Source organism: Anser cygnoides, chromosome 1 (assembly GCF_040182565.1).
Source record: "Anser cygnoides isolate HZ-2024a breed goose chromosome 1, Taihu_goose_T2T_genome, whole genome shotgun sequence".
In the NCBI taxonomy this organism is placed as follows: Eukaryota; Metazoa; Chordata; class Aves; order Anseriformes; family Anatidae; genus Anser; species Anser cygnoides.
Window position 1 is genome coordinate 2,697,183 of NC_089873.1, and position 17,916 is coordinate 2,715,098.

Genomic DNA, 17,916 nt, shown 5'->3' on the forward strand with positions numbered 1-17,916 from the left:
TTGGGCTTCTGCCACAAGATGAATTTCACGTACAGCTGCAGAGCAGATTGCACATCTACAAGCCAAAATAGATTTTCATTCTGATACCAGATATATTGCTGAGAGTAGGTATACATATTCATAGAATTACTTGGTTTGGAAGGGGCCTTGGGAAGCGCAACCTTCTGCTCCGAGCAGGATCAACGCTGAAGACAGATGAGGTTGTTCAGGGCTATGTGCAGTTGGATCTTTGTCAGCTGCACAGGCTGGAGATACCACAGCCTCTCACATCCCTGTCCGCTCCTTAGTTATACTTGGAAGGAAATATTTTTCCTTATACTCATTCAGAACCCCCATTGTTTCGATTTACAGACATTTTCTCTTGTTCTCCCACTGAGAACATCAGTAAGGAGCCCCTCTCCATCTTGTTGATACTCTTCTTTTAGGGCTTCTAAGGCTACCAGGTCCCCCCAAAACTTGCTCTCCTCCAGGCTGAACAAGTCATGCTCCATTGGCTTCTTCTCACAGGGCACATGCACCCAGTTTGGGTCACCTGAAAAATTGGTGGCCGTTTCTGGGTCCTTGGTAAAGGTGTTAAACAGGGTGGGATGTGGTATAGACCCCTGGGGAACTCTGCATGTAACTGGCCTCCACGTAGAGCCTGATGAGCCAGCCCAATCCTCACCCGTAATTCATAGAAGGAGTTTTCTGTTGTTCTTTTGACCACTTCAGTGGACTTGGTGAGAGTTACCCATGCAGCAGATACTCTACAACCGTGCATGAGTATAATAGAAGCTTTAAACAAGGTGACTTCGTGCTGCTCCGTGTGTCCGTTGTCTGATGATGGAAACTATCTGCAGAGCTGGACTGAGCCACGAGGGCCATGCTGCCATCCAAAAGGACCATGGCAGGCTGGAGACGTGGGCTGGCAAGGGTACCATGGAGCTCACCAAGGAGAATTGCCGAGTCCTGCCCCTGGGGAGGAGCAGCCCCAGCCCCAGGACGTGCTGGGGGCACCCAGGTGGGAAGCAGCTCTGCAGGAAAGAACTTGGTGGGCACCAAGTTGAACATGGGACAGCAACATGTCCGTGGTGCTAAGAAGGCGAATGGTGTTTTTGGCTGCATTAGGCAGTGTAAGCCCAGAGCCAGGCCAAGAGGCACTGGGCACAGACCGGAGCCCAGGAGGTTCCATCCAAACACCAGGAAGCAATTCTGTGCTGTGTGGGTGATGGAGACACATGTTGTGGAGTTTTCCACCTTGGAGATCTACAAAAGCCACCTGGACGTAGTCCTGGGCACCCTGCTCTGGGTGGCCCTGCTGGGGCAGGGGGCTTGGAGCAGATGACCTCCAGAGGTCCCTTCCAACCCCAACCACTCTGTGATTCTGTGATTTTGGGGGCAGAGGCTGGGGGAGAAGTCTGCTTTAGGATGTGGAGAAATAACATCCAACGAGTACCCTTAGGGAGAATGCAGTTTATAATGTGTAATAGGGAAAAGGGGTGAGGCTGAGAAGAAAAGTTGTAAATAAGAATGATTTAGATTAGGCATCTTGTCATCAGCAGGAGATGTAAATATAGTTGTGCATTTACACATGCATCTCTAAGATTGAGAACAGTTGTATTAAAGACCGTGCTACAATTACATGCAGATTAGATGCTTGGCTGAATAGCTGTAAGAATTTTGAATAGATTTGTCCTTTTCACAAAGGTTTTCATTTTCTTTGGCAGCTCTGAGTGTTAACAAATTAGAGATCAATGCTCTACTAGGGCAGAAACGTGAAGTGCAGCATATCTTGGGAGAAACTTTAGAGACATTAATAGTTGCAGTTAAAGGTATTAGTGGTGCCTGAAAAACAGGAGTGGAAATTCAAAAGAAAAGGTCAAAGAATAAGCTATTTTCCCCATTTTCTGCTGATGACTGAGTTAAGTGCTGTACCCCACTTGCTGCACACCGACTGTATACTCTTTGACAAGCACATGTGTAAAGAAATCAAACAAATCACGTCGGGAAGCGAATTGTCTGCTGGCAGAACGTTTGCCAAGAAGCAGTATGCGTTCTTCCTTTGTTTGAGTAGGTCGCAGTACTCTTCAGTACTATTTTGGGTACCTGTTTGCCTTTTCATCCCTCTGTTGAAACAGTTATTTGATGGCTTTGGTGTCCAAAGTCCTCTTCAATAACTCAGACACCTGTTCCATCGGAGGAGCCAGTTTCTGGTCCAGAGCCAATTTCGTGCAGGACGTAAGGGGAAAATGACCACGCGTAAAGGCTTGGGGATAAGGGGCAGAGGAGAGGGAATTTGCACTTGAATTTCAGCCAGCACAGGAAATATGTATTTCTAGGCAAAATCCACCAAACTCCTGAAAATAGGTCTTGGCCTTACCGTCTGGATGTCCTCTGTAGGCTTAGTCCGAGACCCCAGACCTTACCTTAGCTTTTTGGAGTCATGGGATTTCTCTTTCAGTTTGTCTTCTCCCTCCCTGCCTGGCAGCTACTTCTCCCCTTTCTTGCAGTTAAGGTTCTTGCCTGCCGTGAAAGCTTGTCCCCTGATCTGTCCGTGTGTCTTTTGTTTCTGTGAGCATCTCTGAGTTGTCCTGAACGTCATAACGTGGTTGTAGCCTCCCACCAAGGGAGTTCTTGGGTGCTTCTGTGGAAGGTTTGCAGCTCTGGAATTTATCTTCGTGCTGGAGCTCAGAACTGGAGACTCGTTTTTGTTTGGGGCAGCAGCATTCCCTTAGGCAAAGGTGCTCAGTTTTGGGTGGATTTCCGTAAAAGCCGAATGTCTCGTATGGCCTGATCTGATGACATTTCAGAAGAAATTACTTCATTCATGTATCATTTTAATAGCATTTGAGGTAGAATAAAGATGTGGTATCGTTTGGTAATCTGTATGATGTTATATGCTTGGCTTTCCATGGCTTATTAAAATCAATTCAGAGATAAATAGAGGTTTTTAATTCAAATAAAGATGCAATAAAAGTGGTCATATATTTATAAAGCGGTAATTTAATATAATTTGGAGCTTAGATATATGCACCCTGTTTAGCACTACAATAGATAGTCTTTTTGTCTTTTTGTCATTCCTGCTTCCCTAATTCTTCCTTTTGCACATTCGTTGCTTTTAGTGGCAGCTTCAAGGGTATTTCAGGGGCAAGGTTGTTTCTTGTAGCAGTTAATTTTGCCTTTTTCTTTATAATCTAGGGAGTCTACTTTATGTTATGGTTTGCATGACAGTGGGGCATGTCCATGCACCTTACACAGTCAGTCCCTCCTGCTACTCAAAACGTTTTCTCCTTTTTTTTTACTCATTTCTGTGGGTTTCCTTTGCACTCCCCCTGGGATACGTCTCTTTGGGCAGAAGATGCTGCACCTGGCTGCTTGTCCTTGCTTCGCAGAACCTCAACAAAATGGGGACTGTGGCGGTCCTGAGGCTGGGCTGAAATCCGTGAAGCATCTCCGTAGGCTTCAGAGCGATTCCTTCTTTCTGCCTTTGGAAATCTTCTCATTTAAATCCATACAGGTGCCGGGCTGCGTGTCAACAGAATGAATAAAACAAAATGTTTCATATTATCCACAAATGAGTTTGTAAAAGACACTGAGATGAAACGGCCAGAAGTTCAATTAAGGGATAAGAGAAAGCTCAGCTTCAGCAGCGATGGATGAAAAAGAGGCAAAGAAAACTTTCCAATTTGCCATTCAGGGAACATGATAATCTTTGCCTGCCGATGCTTTGAGTCCTTCAGTGGGGGAGGATGACAAGGAAAAAGAAGTCTTTAAATTAAAAATTCTCCCCTGATTCTCAAAGGTGCCAAACAGCCCAAGCTCTTCATTCCTTTGGTGGGTGGAGCAGGTGCTGAGCTGCTCTGAAGTCAAGCTGTGCTCATTTTTGTCTTTCACAGCACTAACTTGAAGCAAAGGCCAGATTTGTCTCCTTTGTGTGGAAGTCACACGTCTTTTTCTTTGTCAAATAAACTGGTAACTACATAACTATTAAATTAAATTTAAAAAAAAATTAAATAGATTTCATGAATGTTATGTTCGTACTGAATCTCTTCGGGGCTTTGAGAGCCAAAGGGCTTAAAAGGAAAATTTCAATGGCAAAAAGAAGTCGTGGCATGTCTGCAGTAACAACAGTTCCAGCACGTTTGTTATAAAATAGTGCCTATAGGTGAGGTATCTTTAGTGAAATTAAATGAGGACTCTCAAGTTCTCTTGGTTCTTTTGACAACCTTTTATCAGCTTGGATGACACGAGATCTTTCAGAACTTTATCGGCCTTGAAATCTGAAGATTTTCAGCCGAGAGTAAAACATGCACTTCTGCTTTGAGGTCCCACATGCAGACAAAACAGCTGACCTTCCCCGCTTCTGTCGGACTTTATTTCCTTACACAGACTTTTGAAATCAGAGCTGTCTAGCTAAATAATAATTCTCTCCTATTCCTCCACAATATGTTCTTTAAGAAGCGTCTGCTCCTACGTTTGTTCAGGAAAGTTTATTTTGGGGTCAAATATGATGAAAATGCTTCTTCCCATAGATCATACTTTTCTCTACCTGAATTACAGCGTGGCATATCCTTGCAAAGGCCGTGTATTTATCAGGAGATTGGGTAGATTTAAAATTAAAATTTCAGGTCTCTTTTCCTTAGCTTCTCTTTAGGAATGCCAGCCTGCACTTCCCTCTTTGGAGGTAGCTTTTAAAAGGCACCTCTACCACAGGAACAACAAATCCCGACCTTTCTTTGCAAAGAAGGGTACGGAAGGAGAGGCATAGCAAACACTGCTTATTACTCACTTTAATTTGGTTGAATCCTGTATTAGTCTTTGAGCTGTAAACATCTGAGTAACTTAACACGTGCTGGTCCTATTCAAGCAATTAGATTACAGGCATATGTTAAATTAGCCACTTCTACAAGTTTTTGCAGGCTTTTCAACTCCTCTGAATTGCTTAGTACTTGTACAGTAACAACACAAAGTCACAATATTTGTGAAAGTGCTGATTAGGTAATTTCGGAACTATAGGTAAAGAATTTTGAACCAAGAAGCTAAAATTGGGCAGATGTTGGATGATTTCTGCATTTTGTTTTCTGCCGTTCCTGGGGAAATGTGCCTAAAGTCCTACTCCCGTTCAGCAGAACAACTGATGTTCCTCTAAAAATATCAATTCATGTTTATTAAAAGTGTTTTCCCTCCTCCGGCTTAGAGTTTGTTTATCTAGCAAGAACCTTCAGCCGTACAGATCCAGGTGGATAAGCAGGGATAAAAGAGCGTTGCCTACGGTGTTTGCCTGGTGCTAATACCCACGTGCTAGCAACGGCTGGGGATGACTCGCACCTTGAGGAATGTCACCGTGTGCTGTCAAAATCCATGTTGGCTGGTCCAAAACCCCTTGGCTGTTAGAAGAACAGCCCCAGTACAACGTATCGTGCCAGCATTGTGAGCCTAAAGGTACAAGAGACGTAAGCCATGGACATCGGACGCATGGCCTGAAAGAGGGAGTCTGGGTACAAAAACTAAAGAGGCTGTGAGAAGGAGGCTGTCACTTAACAGGGGAGGCTTCTCTTTCGGAGACACAGGGTAGAAAATGCAGTTAAAAGGACACAGGTGGCAGAATAAACCTCTGGATTGAGGCAGCCGAGCAGAGAGGTTGGCAGCTATTGGGAATATCAGAATGTCAAGCTCTCTTACAGAGAGCTTGGCCAACAGAAGTCGATGTGACCCTACTGCTTAGTTCAGGTAGAAAAGGACTGTACTAGGATCTTGCACATCATAATTTTCCAGGGGATGCAAACTCAGTGTTATTATGATTTTAAGTCATGGCATTTCTAGCATTTGATGGATTCTTTTCTCTCTCCCAGCTGGCTCTTAATTTTTTTTTTTTATTTTTTTATTTTTTAGCTTTCCCTGCTAAGAGTAACCATGTGCTAAACTCAAATACTTGCAAGTTGGAAAATGTCAGCATAAAGGCAGTGGGCTTCTTCAGTTGTCTTGGATCTCTGATGTACAGCTATGTGTGCTCATGTAATTGTCAAGGTTCTCCCATACGATCCGACTTATTGAATATACTCATTGCTCAGTGTGCAAGGCATCCATTATTTATTTCCCAGCATTCAAACTTTGCAAAATTGAAATGGGCCTTTCTGTGTTACCGTTTCTGTAATACCAGAGAAATGAAATTACCTGATTCCTGTGCGAGGTAATGAAGGCTAAAGCTTTTTACACGTGGAAAATGCGTGGTGACTAAACCCCAAATTGTCACAGGTCCTATTTGTGCTTGTAAGAGGTGGGTAAGCCATGATGTCTTGGCTGCCTTAACTTTTTCTAGCACAAACTTTTTCCAGTGTTGGGAATAGGACTCTTCTTTTTCGGTTGTGGCGGTGTTAAGCTCTTCAAATCCAGCATGACACGGCTCAGCCCTGCTGACAGGCTTGGTGTAACACTGGACTTGAGTCGCTGCATGTGCTGGAAGATCACCCAGCACCATCACGTGCCTGTTCTGCTCTTTTCTATATGTACACGCTGCTAGTATTTGTCAGAGTCCTGGTGGAGAACTCGGTTTGCGTGGCACGTTGGTTTCTGTATGCAAGGTGAGCAGTGTTTCTTCAGCCAAGCAGACAGCAAACAAGGAGTGTGCACACAAATGGGTTAATTTCCACCAGCTTCAGCAGCCTTAAAGTTAAGTGACTATTTTGAGCTACTGACTGAGGCCCGCTTTGTGCAGTGAGCATAATTCAAGCCATTCTCAATTCTCTGGGCGATGTGTGAGATCTGCTAGCCAGCAACCTCTGTGATTCTGGAGCAAACCTCCGGGATGAGTTTAGACTAGATACTTTGAACAAGCTGAAGTTTAGTCATCAAGAACCAAATTTGCCACTTTGTTTTGATATTAAAGTCAAGCAACATGCCCATATTATGTAAGAACTCCATAACAGATACAGAAATAGCATCTTCTACATAATCTGGGAAGATGATTAATTGCCATAACCCTGACACTCTGTTCCCTTTTGGAAGTTCGTTGCATCTTTCATAACATGCTTCCTGCATTTTCATACTCCTTGCAACAAAGGAGACCGTAACAGAGGTCTGCAGAAAGCCATGTTTTCGTTAAATAGTGATAGAAGAGTATAAATGAGAGGAAGCTGCTGTGTAAGATTGTTTTATAATGCATGTGCCCGAAGGACCCAAATCAAAGATAGGAAGGAGCTCAGTTGCTGCCATTTTAGTGGCTTAGTTAAGAGCATCCTAGGGGTGGATGGATGGATGGATAGATAGACAGATAGATAGATTCCAGATATCTATGGAAGGTATGTTTATTACTTACTTTATTACTTATATCTGCTGGAACCCGTGAAGATCATGGGTCTGATCCAGAGCTGCTTGCTGATAGTCTGCCACAGCTGCCAATCTGCAAATTGGACTGTAGCTTTTATCCTCCACTTCGAGTTGAACAGTACGTGAATATGCAGACTACATACACAACACAAATACAGATACTTATCTGGAGACTGAGGAACTTATATCAGCAGTGCTGTGTTACAGCACCCTTCCATCTCTATCTAGAGAAATGCCCACTGCATTCTTATCTTGAGGATTAGGGAGGACTTCTGAGATGATAATTCGTCTCTGGATTATTGTGAGTATATCTCCTAAAGAGAGCCTGAGTGAGTTTCAGAGGAAGATCTGATCCAAGAAACATGGCACGCTTTATCTAAAATAATGAATGATTTCTTGATAGCTTGAGTCTACTGTAGGATTAAAACTTCTGGGCATATATAGCAGCTCCGTTGATCACTTGAGCTGCAATTAAAAAGTAGAGCAAGTACACTCAGAGTATTGTTTTTGTGTCAAAAATGCTCCTTCATGCTTGAAAATGATAAAAAATTGCAATCGATCCCTACAACTGTTGTGTTCATCTTTATTGATCAGGCAAAAGAAAGATAAATCGCAGCCCAAATAAGATTATAGTAAATGTTAGCGGCATAGGGGACTGGAGGATGATAGAGAGCTATTCATCATCTCAAATGGTGACCTGTCCGCGCTCGCCCCATAGTCAGTCTGCTGTCTAATCACATACCTATTGATTTCATCCACGTCCAAGCAACCTGGATGTGACTGTCATTGGGCAGCTGAGATTGCTAAACGCAAGGGGGTCACTGGTGTGAGGAGGATTTCATTTTCATTTTCTTACTGGCCAACCATGATTTATGGAATAATAAATGACCCCAAGTCACATGCGTGGAAACCTTGATTTCAGTACAAATGAATTATTAGGTCTGAATCTCAGAAGCAAGAGTGCAGTAGACCACTGTGCTCTTTGTGATCCGTGCATGCCCTTTGACCCCAGGAGATGTTACACAATTCATTATAATTTGTGGTAAAATATTAGGCTTGCAATGCAATTTTACCCGCGTTTGGAGGTGATGTTCTTTTTGGTGATTTCTGTACTTTTCACGTTCATAATTCACGAGGAAGGACCTTGGAAGATGATCGCCTCAAATGGAAAGGATAAAAATTTTCCTTTTATTCTTCTGGATACCACTGCCCGTTTTGGAGTTTCCATCAAATGTTTGTGCTGTAGTGTCCTTTCTTACCTGCTTTTCTCATAACATAATTTGGCACAGAGAAATGTTGTTCGGGATGTGTTTGCTAACCCACCGACCGAGGAGACAGTCACCTTTCGCTCTTACAGAAGAGTGACCTTTCCAGTTATAGGGTTTCTTTGTTTGTTTTCTGGCAACGTTTTAGGCATATTGCTTTCTCAAGGTCTTAAGTAAGTGTAAGTGCTCATTTTACCCAAAATAAAATTGGAATGACACTTCTCATGGACTGCATTGTTCAAGCCATGTATGCTAAATGCTCTAAAGAAGCACAGTCATGTTGTGGCATGAATAACCTCAAACCACGGCATTAACCTACAACAGGTAGGTTGTTAAAAAAAGGATTCAAAAGGTTTTGTATGCAACCACGCCGTGTATAATTGTAAGAGTTTTGTTGCCATGTTAACGTGACTTCCTGGGATGCCAGATGACTTGAGAGTTGTAAAGCTAAGGAGGAGTTGTTGCAAGTGCCAGCAGAACCTTCGTTCATCTCCACGAGATTGTTTTTCCTATTGACCTGACTATTCACGGAAAAAAAATGTTTTAGAGAACTTTTGAACTGCTTTAACTTTTCATTATTCCTCCAACTGTGAAGCCAGGTGCCTTAGTTATTACATCTTAAGTCCAACTGTGCTAGGGCTATAAAAATCTCTTTAAAAATACCAGGTATATATTATCTAGACATGAAGCATCACAACATTATAGTGATTTGTCTTTGAATATTGTATGTCCCACTGAGAAACTTTGCCATTTTTATGTATAGAAAAGTTTTATTGCTTGCTGACTCAATCTTGTCTGACCTGCATTGTGGAAATTAATGATTTGGTGGAACTGAGAGAAAGCTTTCCCTGGTTTAGGGGAGATGAAAATATTCTCCAAAGCTGCCAGGAAAAAAAAATAATATTAATAACTGATTGAAGCAATTTAGAAGTATGGAATATTAAAAGAACTCCCTGCAAGAGGCATTATCAAGGCAAAGAGCAAAAAAGAAAATCAAGCGATAGTTAATTTATTGTGCCACTTTGAAGCCTGACATGAATGTCACCTGCAGACGAGCTGGGGACATATGTGTAAGTAACACAAATACGCACATGCAAAGAAGTACGCCTTCAGTATTTTGACTTTTTTTCTTCATGGAGAAGTTTCACGGGCTCCAATATCACCTAGGGCTAAATGCGGGATTCTTACCCCAGGTCTCTGCAGTTTCCTTCTTGAGGAAGGAAAACATCTCTTTTTATGCCATCTCTTTTACGTAACCTTTCAGAGCAAACGGGACACATTTGGCAAAAACGACACGCTTACCAAAATGTCTGTGCAACTTTGTAGAATATCTGATCTGAGGGTTTTTGTTCTTTTGATGTTGTTGTGTCTTTGGTGTTTTTTTTTGTTTGTTTTTGAGCAACTGAAATGTATAAAATATCTAAATTTATGTTACTTACCAGGTATTGACTTATATATAATTGACGGTAGACGAAATTTGTATTATTAAGTTTTTTATTTTATTATTATTATTTTTTAACTTTCCAGAGCGCCCAGTTCTACAAAGTAACCACAGAACAATACCAAAAAGCTGCCGACGAAGTGTCAGCCCGGTTCAAGTAAGTCTTTTCTACCACTGCTTTTGAAGCTGGCAAATAAATGAATTTTTATCCGTATTCAAATGCATAGTAACTCCCCTTTCTGCTATCGTAGATCCTATCAGTCTGTGTGGGAAAAAGCCCTGGCTATTCATATGAGAGAATTTTCAAGAATTTGGAGGCAATGCATAGTAACCATAAGCTGCATAGAAATTAGATGCACAGTTAGTAATATACTAATTAATTTATATTTGATAAGATGCATGGAATATTCTAAAAATACACTCCTTAACATTTTTTCTCAAGCGGAACAACAAAAATGTAGTTCCAGCTTTGCATTACAATAGCATTCATCCTGTGCTTGCATGATGTGAAAGGATTTAAATTGGCAACTTCGCTTTGCCCCTACCAGTGAAGTTCAGATTAAATAATTTTTATTAGTCCTGAGGATGGTTAAATGAAGATACAGTAACTGATGGATCAAAGTGACTCTGACCCTTAACCTTGGACTGTTTCCTTTCTGCTGGTTCATCCATTAGGCAGAAGGTTCCATTTATCATGTTAGTAAGGATACAAAGAGAACTTCTACAACCTTAGAGTCACAGTGGTAACCAAGAAATGCTGTGTAAAGTCAATTATTCTGTGACCATTTTTAGGTTTGTGGAAGGGTTTAAAAGGAAACAAAAGAGTTTTGGGTTTTGGTTTGGTTTTTGGTGGGCAAGAGGAGGAAAGGCTTTTTGGAGCTGCTGATAATGATACCAACTTCTTAACTGTAAGATAAAAACGTTTTATCTTTCAATATCAGGGGTTGTTAATACTCTCTAGTGTTTATATAAAATCTTCTGTGCTGGTTAACAGACAATGCAGAGTTTATGTCACTGAGGACTGAACTCATCTGTCCCTTAAACAAGAGAGACGGAATGACCATTGACTCACGGAGTGATTTAAGCATAATTTGGAGGGCTTCCCGTTACTGATGGGAAGCCCGGTATGTTGTCATTCATTGTCATTATTCTCACCAGTGTAAGATTCCCATCGAGTATTTCTCCTTCCTTTGTTACATTAGGTTACTTTCCTGTTTTGAAATCTAATTATTGCCTAATCTGACTTTGCTTATTTCAAAACGAGACTTTATTGTGATTTGAAGTAGTATTTGATAGCCTAGGTGGTTATTGTGACCAGAGGTGGGGAATGTTTGGGTTTTTTTTTGTATATTTGTTTGCTTTTCCCTAGTATATAAACAATTTCCAATATGCATGCTTTGGTGTTCTTTTTTTTTTTGCACAAACAGCTGGCTAAGGGGCCAGTGCTCAGCATCAGGCAATATCTACAAATTTTAAGAACACCATTTTGAAGGATCTTTTATTCTGTCTGCATAAACCAAAGACTATTTAATAAAGAGGGATTTGGCCAGGGAATCAGAGATTCCTAACAGTTGATGAAATTGGCTGCTTCTTAATTTTCTAGAGACTGAAATTATAAATAGAAATTAACTGTTTGACTAGTCTTCACTGCCGTGCCATTACTGAAGTTGCAGTGCTTCCTTTGCACTTCAAGCCATTTTTTCATGAAAATTATTTGGAGGTTTTTGATTAGTAGATCCAGTTTTGGTCCATTGTGTTAAAAACAAAAGGAAAACATTATCAGGAGGAAAATATATCTGAAGTATGCACGTAAATTGGAATAGCTTTGATACAGAACATGAAATATCAATCTTACTGTATCATTTTAAATTCTTCCCGATATCAAATCCTTTGAAATGGCCTGTCTTTTTACTGAAGGTTTAAATTCAGCAGCCGTTATTTTAGCACTGCCTTTTGTATGCAGCTTGATGGATAAATTATGAATGATTTAGTGAAACCTGAAGATGATGCTCTTTTGGTGTCGCCAGGCACTTCTCATGTTCAGTTTAATTGCATGTGAGGATTGAGGACAGAGTTTCAAGCAATGGTGTTTAAAGAGCTTGTTTAATTGGCTGTAAAAGAAGAATTAAATAAGGTTGAACTGCTAAATTTTGTTAATGCATAAAGCAATGTGCTGCGTGTCAGTGTGATTTCAGGTTCTAAGTGAGAGATTAATAGATCTAATTGTGGGATTATTATAAAACAGTCTCACTTAATTTTAAACATGTCTAGAATGAGTTGATAAGTTTTATTGAGATAACTTGTATTTCCTAAACTTTTTAAACCATATCTCTTTCAAGAGCAAAGAGTAGTGGCTAATTACTTAAATATTTCCTGGGTTTTCCTTTCCTTCCTCCATTTAGTCCTTGAAATTACATCAGCTGTGGCTTCATCAGCCTTTAGGGATAATTCACCCCTTTGAAAGGGAAGAACCAAGTACCCCATATAGGCTCGTATCCGAGAACTGACAGCTCTTCTGTACTTTGTCTGCAGTCCTTATTGATGCCTGCTTATTACCTTCTTCAGTGCTGCCTGGATTAGACCGCTATTCCAAATGCTCATGATAAATGTTTTATCTCCATGAGGTCCTGATTCACATTGATCAAATTCTGAATTATCAAATGGTTCATCTCTTTAAGACACTAATTCGCATTGATCAAATTCTAAATGACCAGGTTCAGTCAGTTCCTGCAGTACACAAATTACATTAAAACAACATTACTAGAGCATGCTGCCTTTTCTAATGTAGGAGTTATGTTACCCGCAGTTACATTATAACCAGAATTATTATATTATGAAGATGTCTCTGTTATAATCAGAAGTTGACACAAGAAGAAAAGAATGCGTTATTACAGGAAGAGCCAGGCTTTGGGCGAAGATTTGGGCTTTAAGTAATCAAATTGTACATTTATATTGTGTTTTTTTTTTTCCCCTTAATTTGAAGGGCTGGTATTGGGAAATTTGGCAGCTGCAGTGGTGACATTTTATTCCCCCACGGTGTTCGGAGCCAAGTAGCGGCTTGATTATTCATTTAGGAACAGAGTAAGCAGATAGGGCAAATCCTGCCTAAAATAAACATTTCTGCTTTATCTCCTGTGGGTTCTGATTCCTTGCAGTGGGTAACACTTACAGCTGTGCACTGGTGCTGTTTCAAAACGTTTAGCCCTTCCTCTCCCGCTCACGCGGAGCCAGCAGGCAGCAGCTTCTTGCTGCTCTTTTCGGGGCAAAAACGCTGAGCTGAGCAGGACCCGAGGTGCCACAGCCCCGAGCCTCGTCCTGCTGTGTCACTTCGGAGTCACTTCGGTGTCACTTCTAAACTCCTACACCTCCAACGAAGCCGAATTCTGGATCAGGTGCTTCACAGCGTTGAGACGTGTTGGCATGTTGGTAGGCTTCTGGGTGAATTTGTCCCCTGCAAACAGCTTTAATCACGGAGGATGCTTTGCATCGCGAAACGATTGAGTGTTCGTTCTGAGTTTCAGGTTCTGATGGCTTTATTCCCTCGCTCCGAGACAGCTGGTCGGGAGCCCTGCCGTCGGAAGGGATGCCTCTGGGGAGCTGCAGGGTTCGTTTGATTAAACGCAGCGAGGTGCGGGGCTTGCTCGGGCTGCTTCGCACCGGTACCGTCTTCTGAGACTTTTATTAAAAACAGTTTCCCAGACCGAATCGATTTATTTCACGTGCTCCCAGATCATTTCAATTGCTCTGATAATACGATCATTGATGGAGGTGAGGCTTTGGTGTTAGCACGGCAACAGGCTGTTGGAGCCTTGAAAATAGTTCAACGGGGGGGTTGCTTTGGGACACAGTGAACAAGAGTGTAAGGCAAAACCTCAGTGCCGTGCCTTCCTTTAGTTACTGACTTCTGTGTCATGGAGCTTGGTTTATTAATGCTTGTTGAAGATAAAACATAAACCACAATAATTATGTTCTATGGTTATCAGTAAATATAGAGAAACATTAAGAATATTTCCTTTAAGTTGTGTTTTAGCTAATATTTTTTGAACTGGAAAATGTAGCCGAGAATGTGGTGAAGCCACGTTAAGTGAGTACCTGGCACTTTGGTGTAGTTGCCTCACAAAGCAGTGATGCCTGTTCTCTGAACATTAAAAATAGGCAGTTTAGAGAGAAAATAAGCTTTATAATGACACTACTGGACAGAGCCCAGGGAACCGTGGCTTTGTTTCGAGGCACAAGGTGATTTCCAGGGACTCTTCTGTGCTTTCTGTAAATTAGGAATATTGATAGCTCCTTAATGCAGACGTCTTCAGTAACTGCCATGTGATACTCACATGACAGTAGTGTAGAAATCCATGTTGGATACATACCCATGTCAATAGTTTGTTCTGTTGTCTCCACTTCTGCAGATCTGATGGTGAGAAACTTTCAGTTTTCCAGCAGCTCCTTCTGCCACCTTAATTAGCATCAGCTGCTTTTAAAAACTGAAGTTAAAAGAACGGATTATAAATTATTTATGAAATACCACATAATATTTTTCAGTAACAGAAAATAGAAATCTATTTAGAAGCCCTTGGACAGAGCCTGCAGGCTTGCCTCCTTCTCGTTGCACTCCCTTTGCTCAGCCAAAGACAGTGGACTCTAAGTAGAAACATCTGAAATTCATCTTTACTCTTTCAAACATAGCATCCTTTGCAGTGCTTTGTCTTGAAACAGTTTTTTTAATACTGTTGGTGATACCGTTGTTGGTAGTAGTCTTAAATTCTTTGTTCTTAACATTTGAAAAAATGACAAGAGAATGGCAAATGTTGTATTATTTTTTGTGTTTGTATGTAACTGATTATTTAATTTGCTAGTAATCATAGTTGTTATGTTATGAAAAGTTATCATAATGTAGTTATCCTTACAGCGTAACTCTGGCAGTAAGTCATGTCCTCTTTTCACATCGAAGAAACAAGAATAAGCCCCAAACCCCACAATCGGACTGGCTCAAATCTTAGTCAGCGGGTCAGTGAGAGAAGCACAACTTGGCACGATGCTGTTCTGAAAACAATGCCACGTGTTGCAGCTGGGGACAACGGTCCCGAGTTACCCAAATGTCCCCCGGGTGAGCGTAGGACTGCTGTGTTTGTGAGTTCTGCTAGAAGGAGTGCACAACGTTAAATACCATCAGCTCAGCTTAAACCACACAGCTTTTCTTAGTGGCAGAGGTACTTGAATAATCTTTCTTTGTACTCTTCCACCCTGTAGTGCCCCAAGGCTTAGTCGCTGTGTAGCTGCCCCAGCAGTGGTGGTCACACCATACAGAGCGTGGTCCATGGCAGTGAGTTGCTTAAATAAATAACAAGTGCTGTTGTCTGATAGCTTAACGGCCTTGCACTGCTCAAGAGAAGTGTAAATGGTGTTTTGTGGGGTGGATGTGGCACTGTCACCCCTCTTAGCTGGGAAGCAGTCTGGATTCAGAAGGCGCAGAGCTGCTTCAGGTGGGAAGAGGAGCTGAGAAAGAGGCTACAGATCTTTTCTGCCTCTGTTATTTATCTTGTACATCCCAAATTCTGTTCCTTTTGAATGCAAAAGGAACAAAACAGAATTTATTTTCTTTGCTCACCCCTTTCAGCCCGTACTCGGTCCTAATAGACTCGTCTCAGCCCTGCCACAGCAGAGCTCATTTGAGCAAAGTGCTTGACTTTCTACCACTTCTTTGTACCTGTGGTTTTGCTTCTTGGACGAACACAGTGCTCCTTGTCTGGACAAACACTTCACACCATGCACACCTAGGTATGCCTTTGAATTGAAGTGAGGAAGGAGGAGTTATTATATTTTAATGTAAATACTATATTTATAACTCAGTGATGTATTTCTGCCTTTTGGTTAGAATTGCCTGTTGCTTCGGCATCTTGGCTTGATGAAGGGACGTTGGTGGTCAGTATTATCCCTGTCTCCGTTTTTCCCCAACCTGTGAACGTATAGATGAGGATTTCCTTTGAACAGCTTTAGAATACCAAAATCCTGTAAACCCTTCAGTGCATTTACCTATGAAATGATGATCACTTCATAAATGACAACTTCAGTTTTCCCTACAGCAACACAGATATTTAACTTTCTTCCTTTGATCGATTGAGTCCATTAGAAATGAGAGTACTCAACAGAGCTGGATGAAATATTAATTGTGCACTTTTGAGCTAGATGCAGATTCATCCTGAGCGAAGTGGGAGCGGGGGATTCTGGTGTAATATCTGTGTGTTTTCCTGGTAAGCCCAGGACCGTGAGTCTGTTTGCATGGGGACGTGTTTCATCGAGATATTCAAACTCAAATGTGAACTTTAAATGTGCTTCTTTGGGCAGGAGACAGTTTTGAAGCATGTTAATATATTGAGAGTTATATTAACTTTTTTTTTTTTAATCCATTATTCAAAATTTAGGTAGGACATTAGTTAAGAGGGCCAAGCCAATTCTTTCCCTATTTGCCCATATCTTTTTTAGGAATCCTGGGTACATTCATTAAGTCTTTCCTCAGGCTATCACCAATTTTTCACACAGTTAGATACTTTATGGTCTGGAATAGGGAAAGCAATCGTAAAATTCATTTCAGTAAAGCCCAAAGTCATGACTAGGAATTTTTTATCTGATATGAATTAGTACTTGAAATAACAAAAGACTTGCTGGAAAGTAGTTATAATAGGATAAGCTTTCTAACAGATGTAGTCAAACACTCCTAGTTGTCTGAATGTCCCTTTCCTCTTCAGGTGCGTCTGGTCGATGTTGGAAGGAGAAGCACATGCTCCTGCCTCAGCACACCACGGATTTTCTGTATTTGCTTACACAGATGCGTTAAGTCATTTTATAGACTTCCTCCTGAAAAGCGAGCGAGTGAAAGTCTTCCTTCATGCATCAGTGGCCAACAGTTAAATTGGCGTGTTCCCTAGTTTTGCGTGCCGGTAATCAACCGAGTCCCCTGAAAATTGATGGATGCACTCATTAAGGGCAGTTCTTGCTGCTGGCTGCAGTTTCCTGAGCCACTCGTAACCAGGGAGGACCGAGTGCTCGCGGCGCACTTGGCATGTAGCGCTCTGCTGCGGTACATCTGGCTCCCCGCTCCCTTTCAAGGACTAAAGCCTCTTGTTTTAATACGTTAAGCATCCTTTGTTGGGATTTGGTGTACACACAAGTAAATGATTTCCCAGTTACAGTGTCAAACCGAGGCAGGTTAAAACCCACAGTCTCCTCTTTTTATTATTAATTTGTTCTGTGGGTTGTAATCTTGTGTTGCTGAGATTTACCAATACCTTTTTTTAAGGACTTTTTTTTGTGAGTCCAAGCCATCTGTAGAACCAAAGCCTACAAATCTCGCAGCCCCCACTTCCGAGCACACAGCAGCAAGCCTCTTCTTCTAGAAGGGAACAGGTTTTGCAGAGTTGATGGTAATGCTTTTTTTCTAAGAAGCATACACCTGTTTCTGGTTACAGGGTAAAGAATGAATGGCCAATTACCTCAACATGTTCGAACACGACACTTCACATGGCAGGAGCTTGTGCTTTCTGTTTGGTGAAGGCCCCCAACTACGTAACCATCCGTTCCAAAATCACGGGGTGGAAAGACAGCAATCCTTGATCAGCTGCTAATATTTGTGCGTGTGCAAGCTGCGGGGAGGGAGGTCAGTGCCACTGACCTTTGTTTTCCCAGCAGAGCTCTTGAACAAGATGAAGTGATCAAAGCAGGATGCCAGTACATCAGCACGATCTCATTACTTTGTAAGCTGCATGCACAGATGCTGCTGTTGCTGCATCAGGCGTCACTGATTTACATTCATAACACCTCCATTACAGCTCATTTGCTGCTACTTGTAATTAACCAGTTCTTCCTTTTTTTTTTTTCCCTCCCTTCCAGTAGTGTTGGGCTAAATCGGGG

At 41.6% G+C, this 17,916-nt stretch overlaps 1 protein-coding gene across 2 annotated transcripts in view; it reads left to right on the plus strand.

The window, feature by feature from the left end:
* The window catches only part of CHCHD3 (coiled-coil-helix-coiled-coil-helix domain containing 3), a 149,739-nt gene that overhangs the window by 111,480 nt on the left and 20,343 nt on the right, over positions 1 to 17,916 (plus strand). For both annotated transcript variants that reach the window (XM_048062484.2, XM_048062485.2), the window contains exon 6: positions 10,098 to 10,168. In XM_048062484.2, coding sequence (XP_047918441.1) covers positions 10,098 to 10,168 — 71 coding nt within the window. The remainder of the gene's footprint in view (positions 1 to 10,097; positions 10,169 to 17,916) is intronic.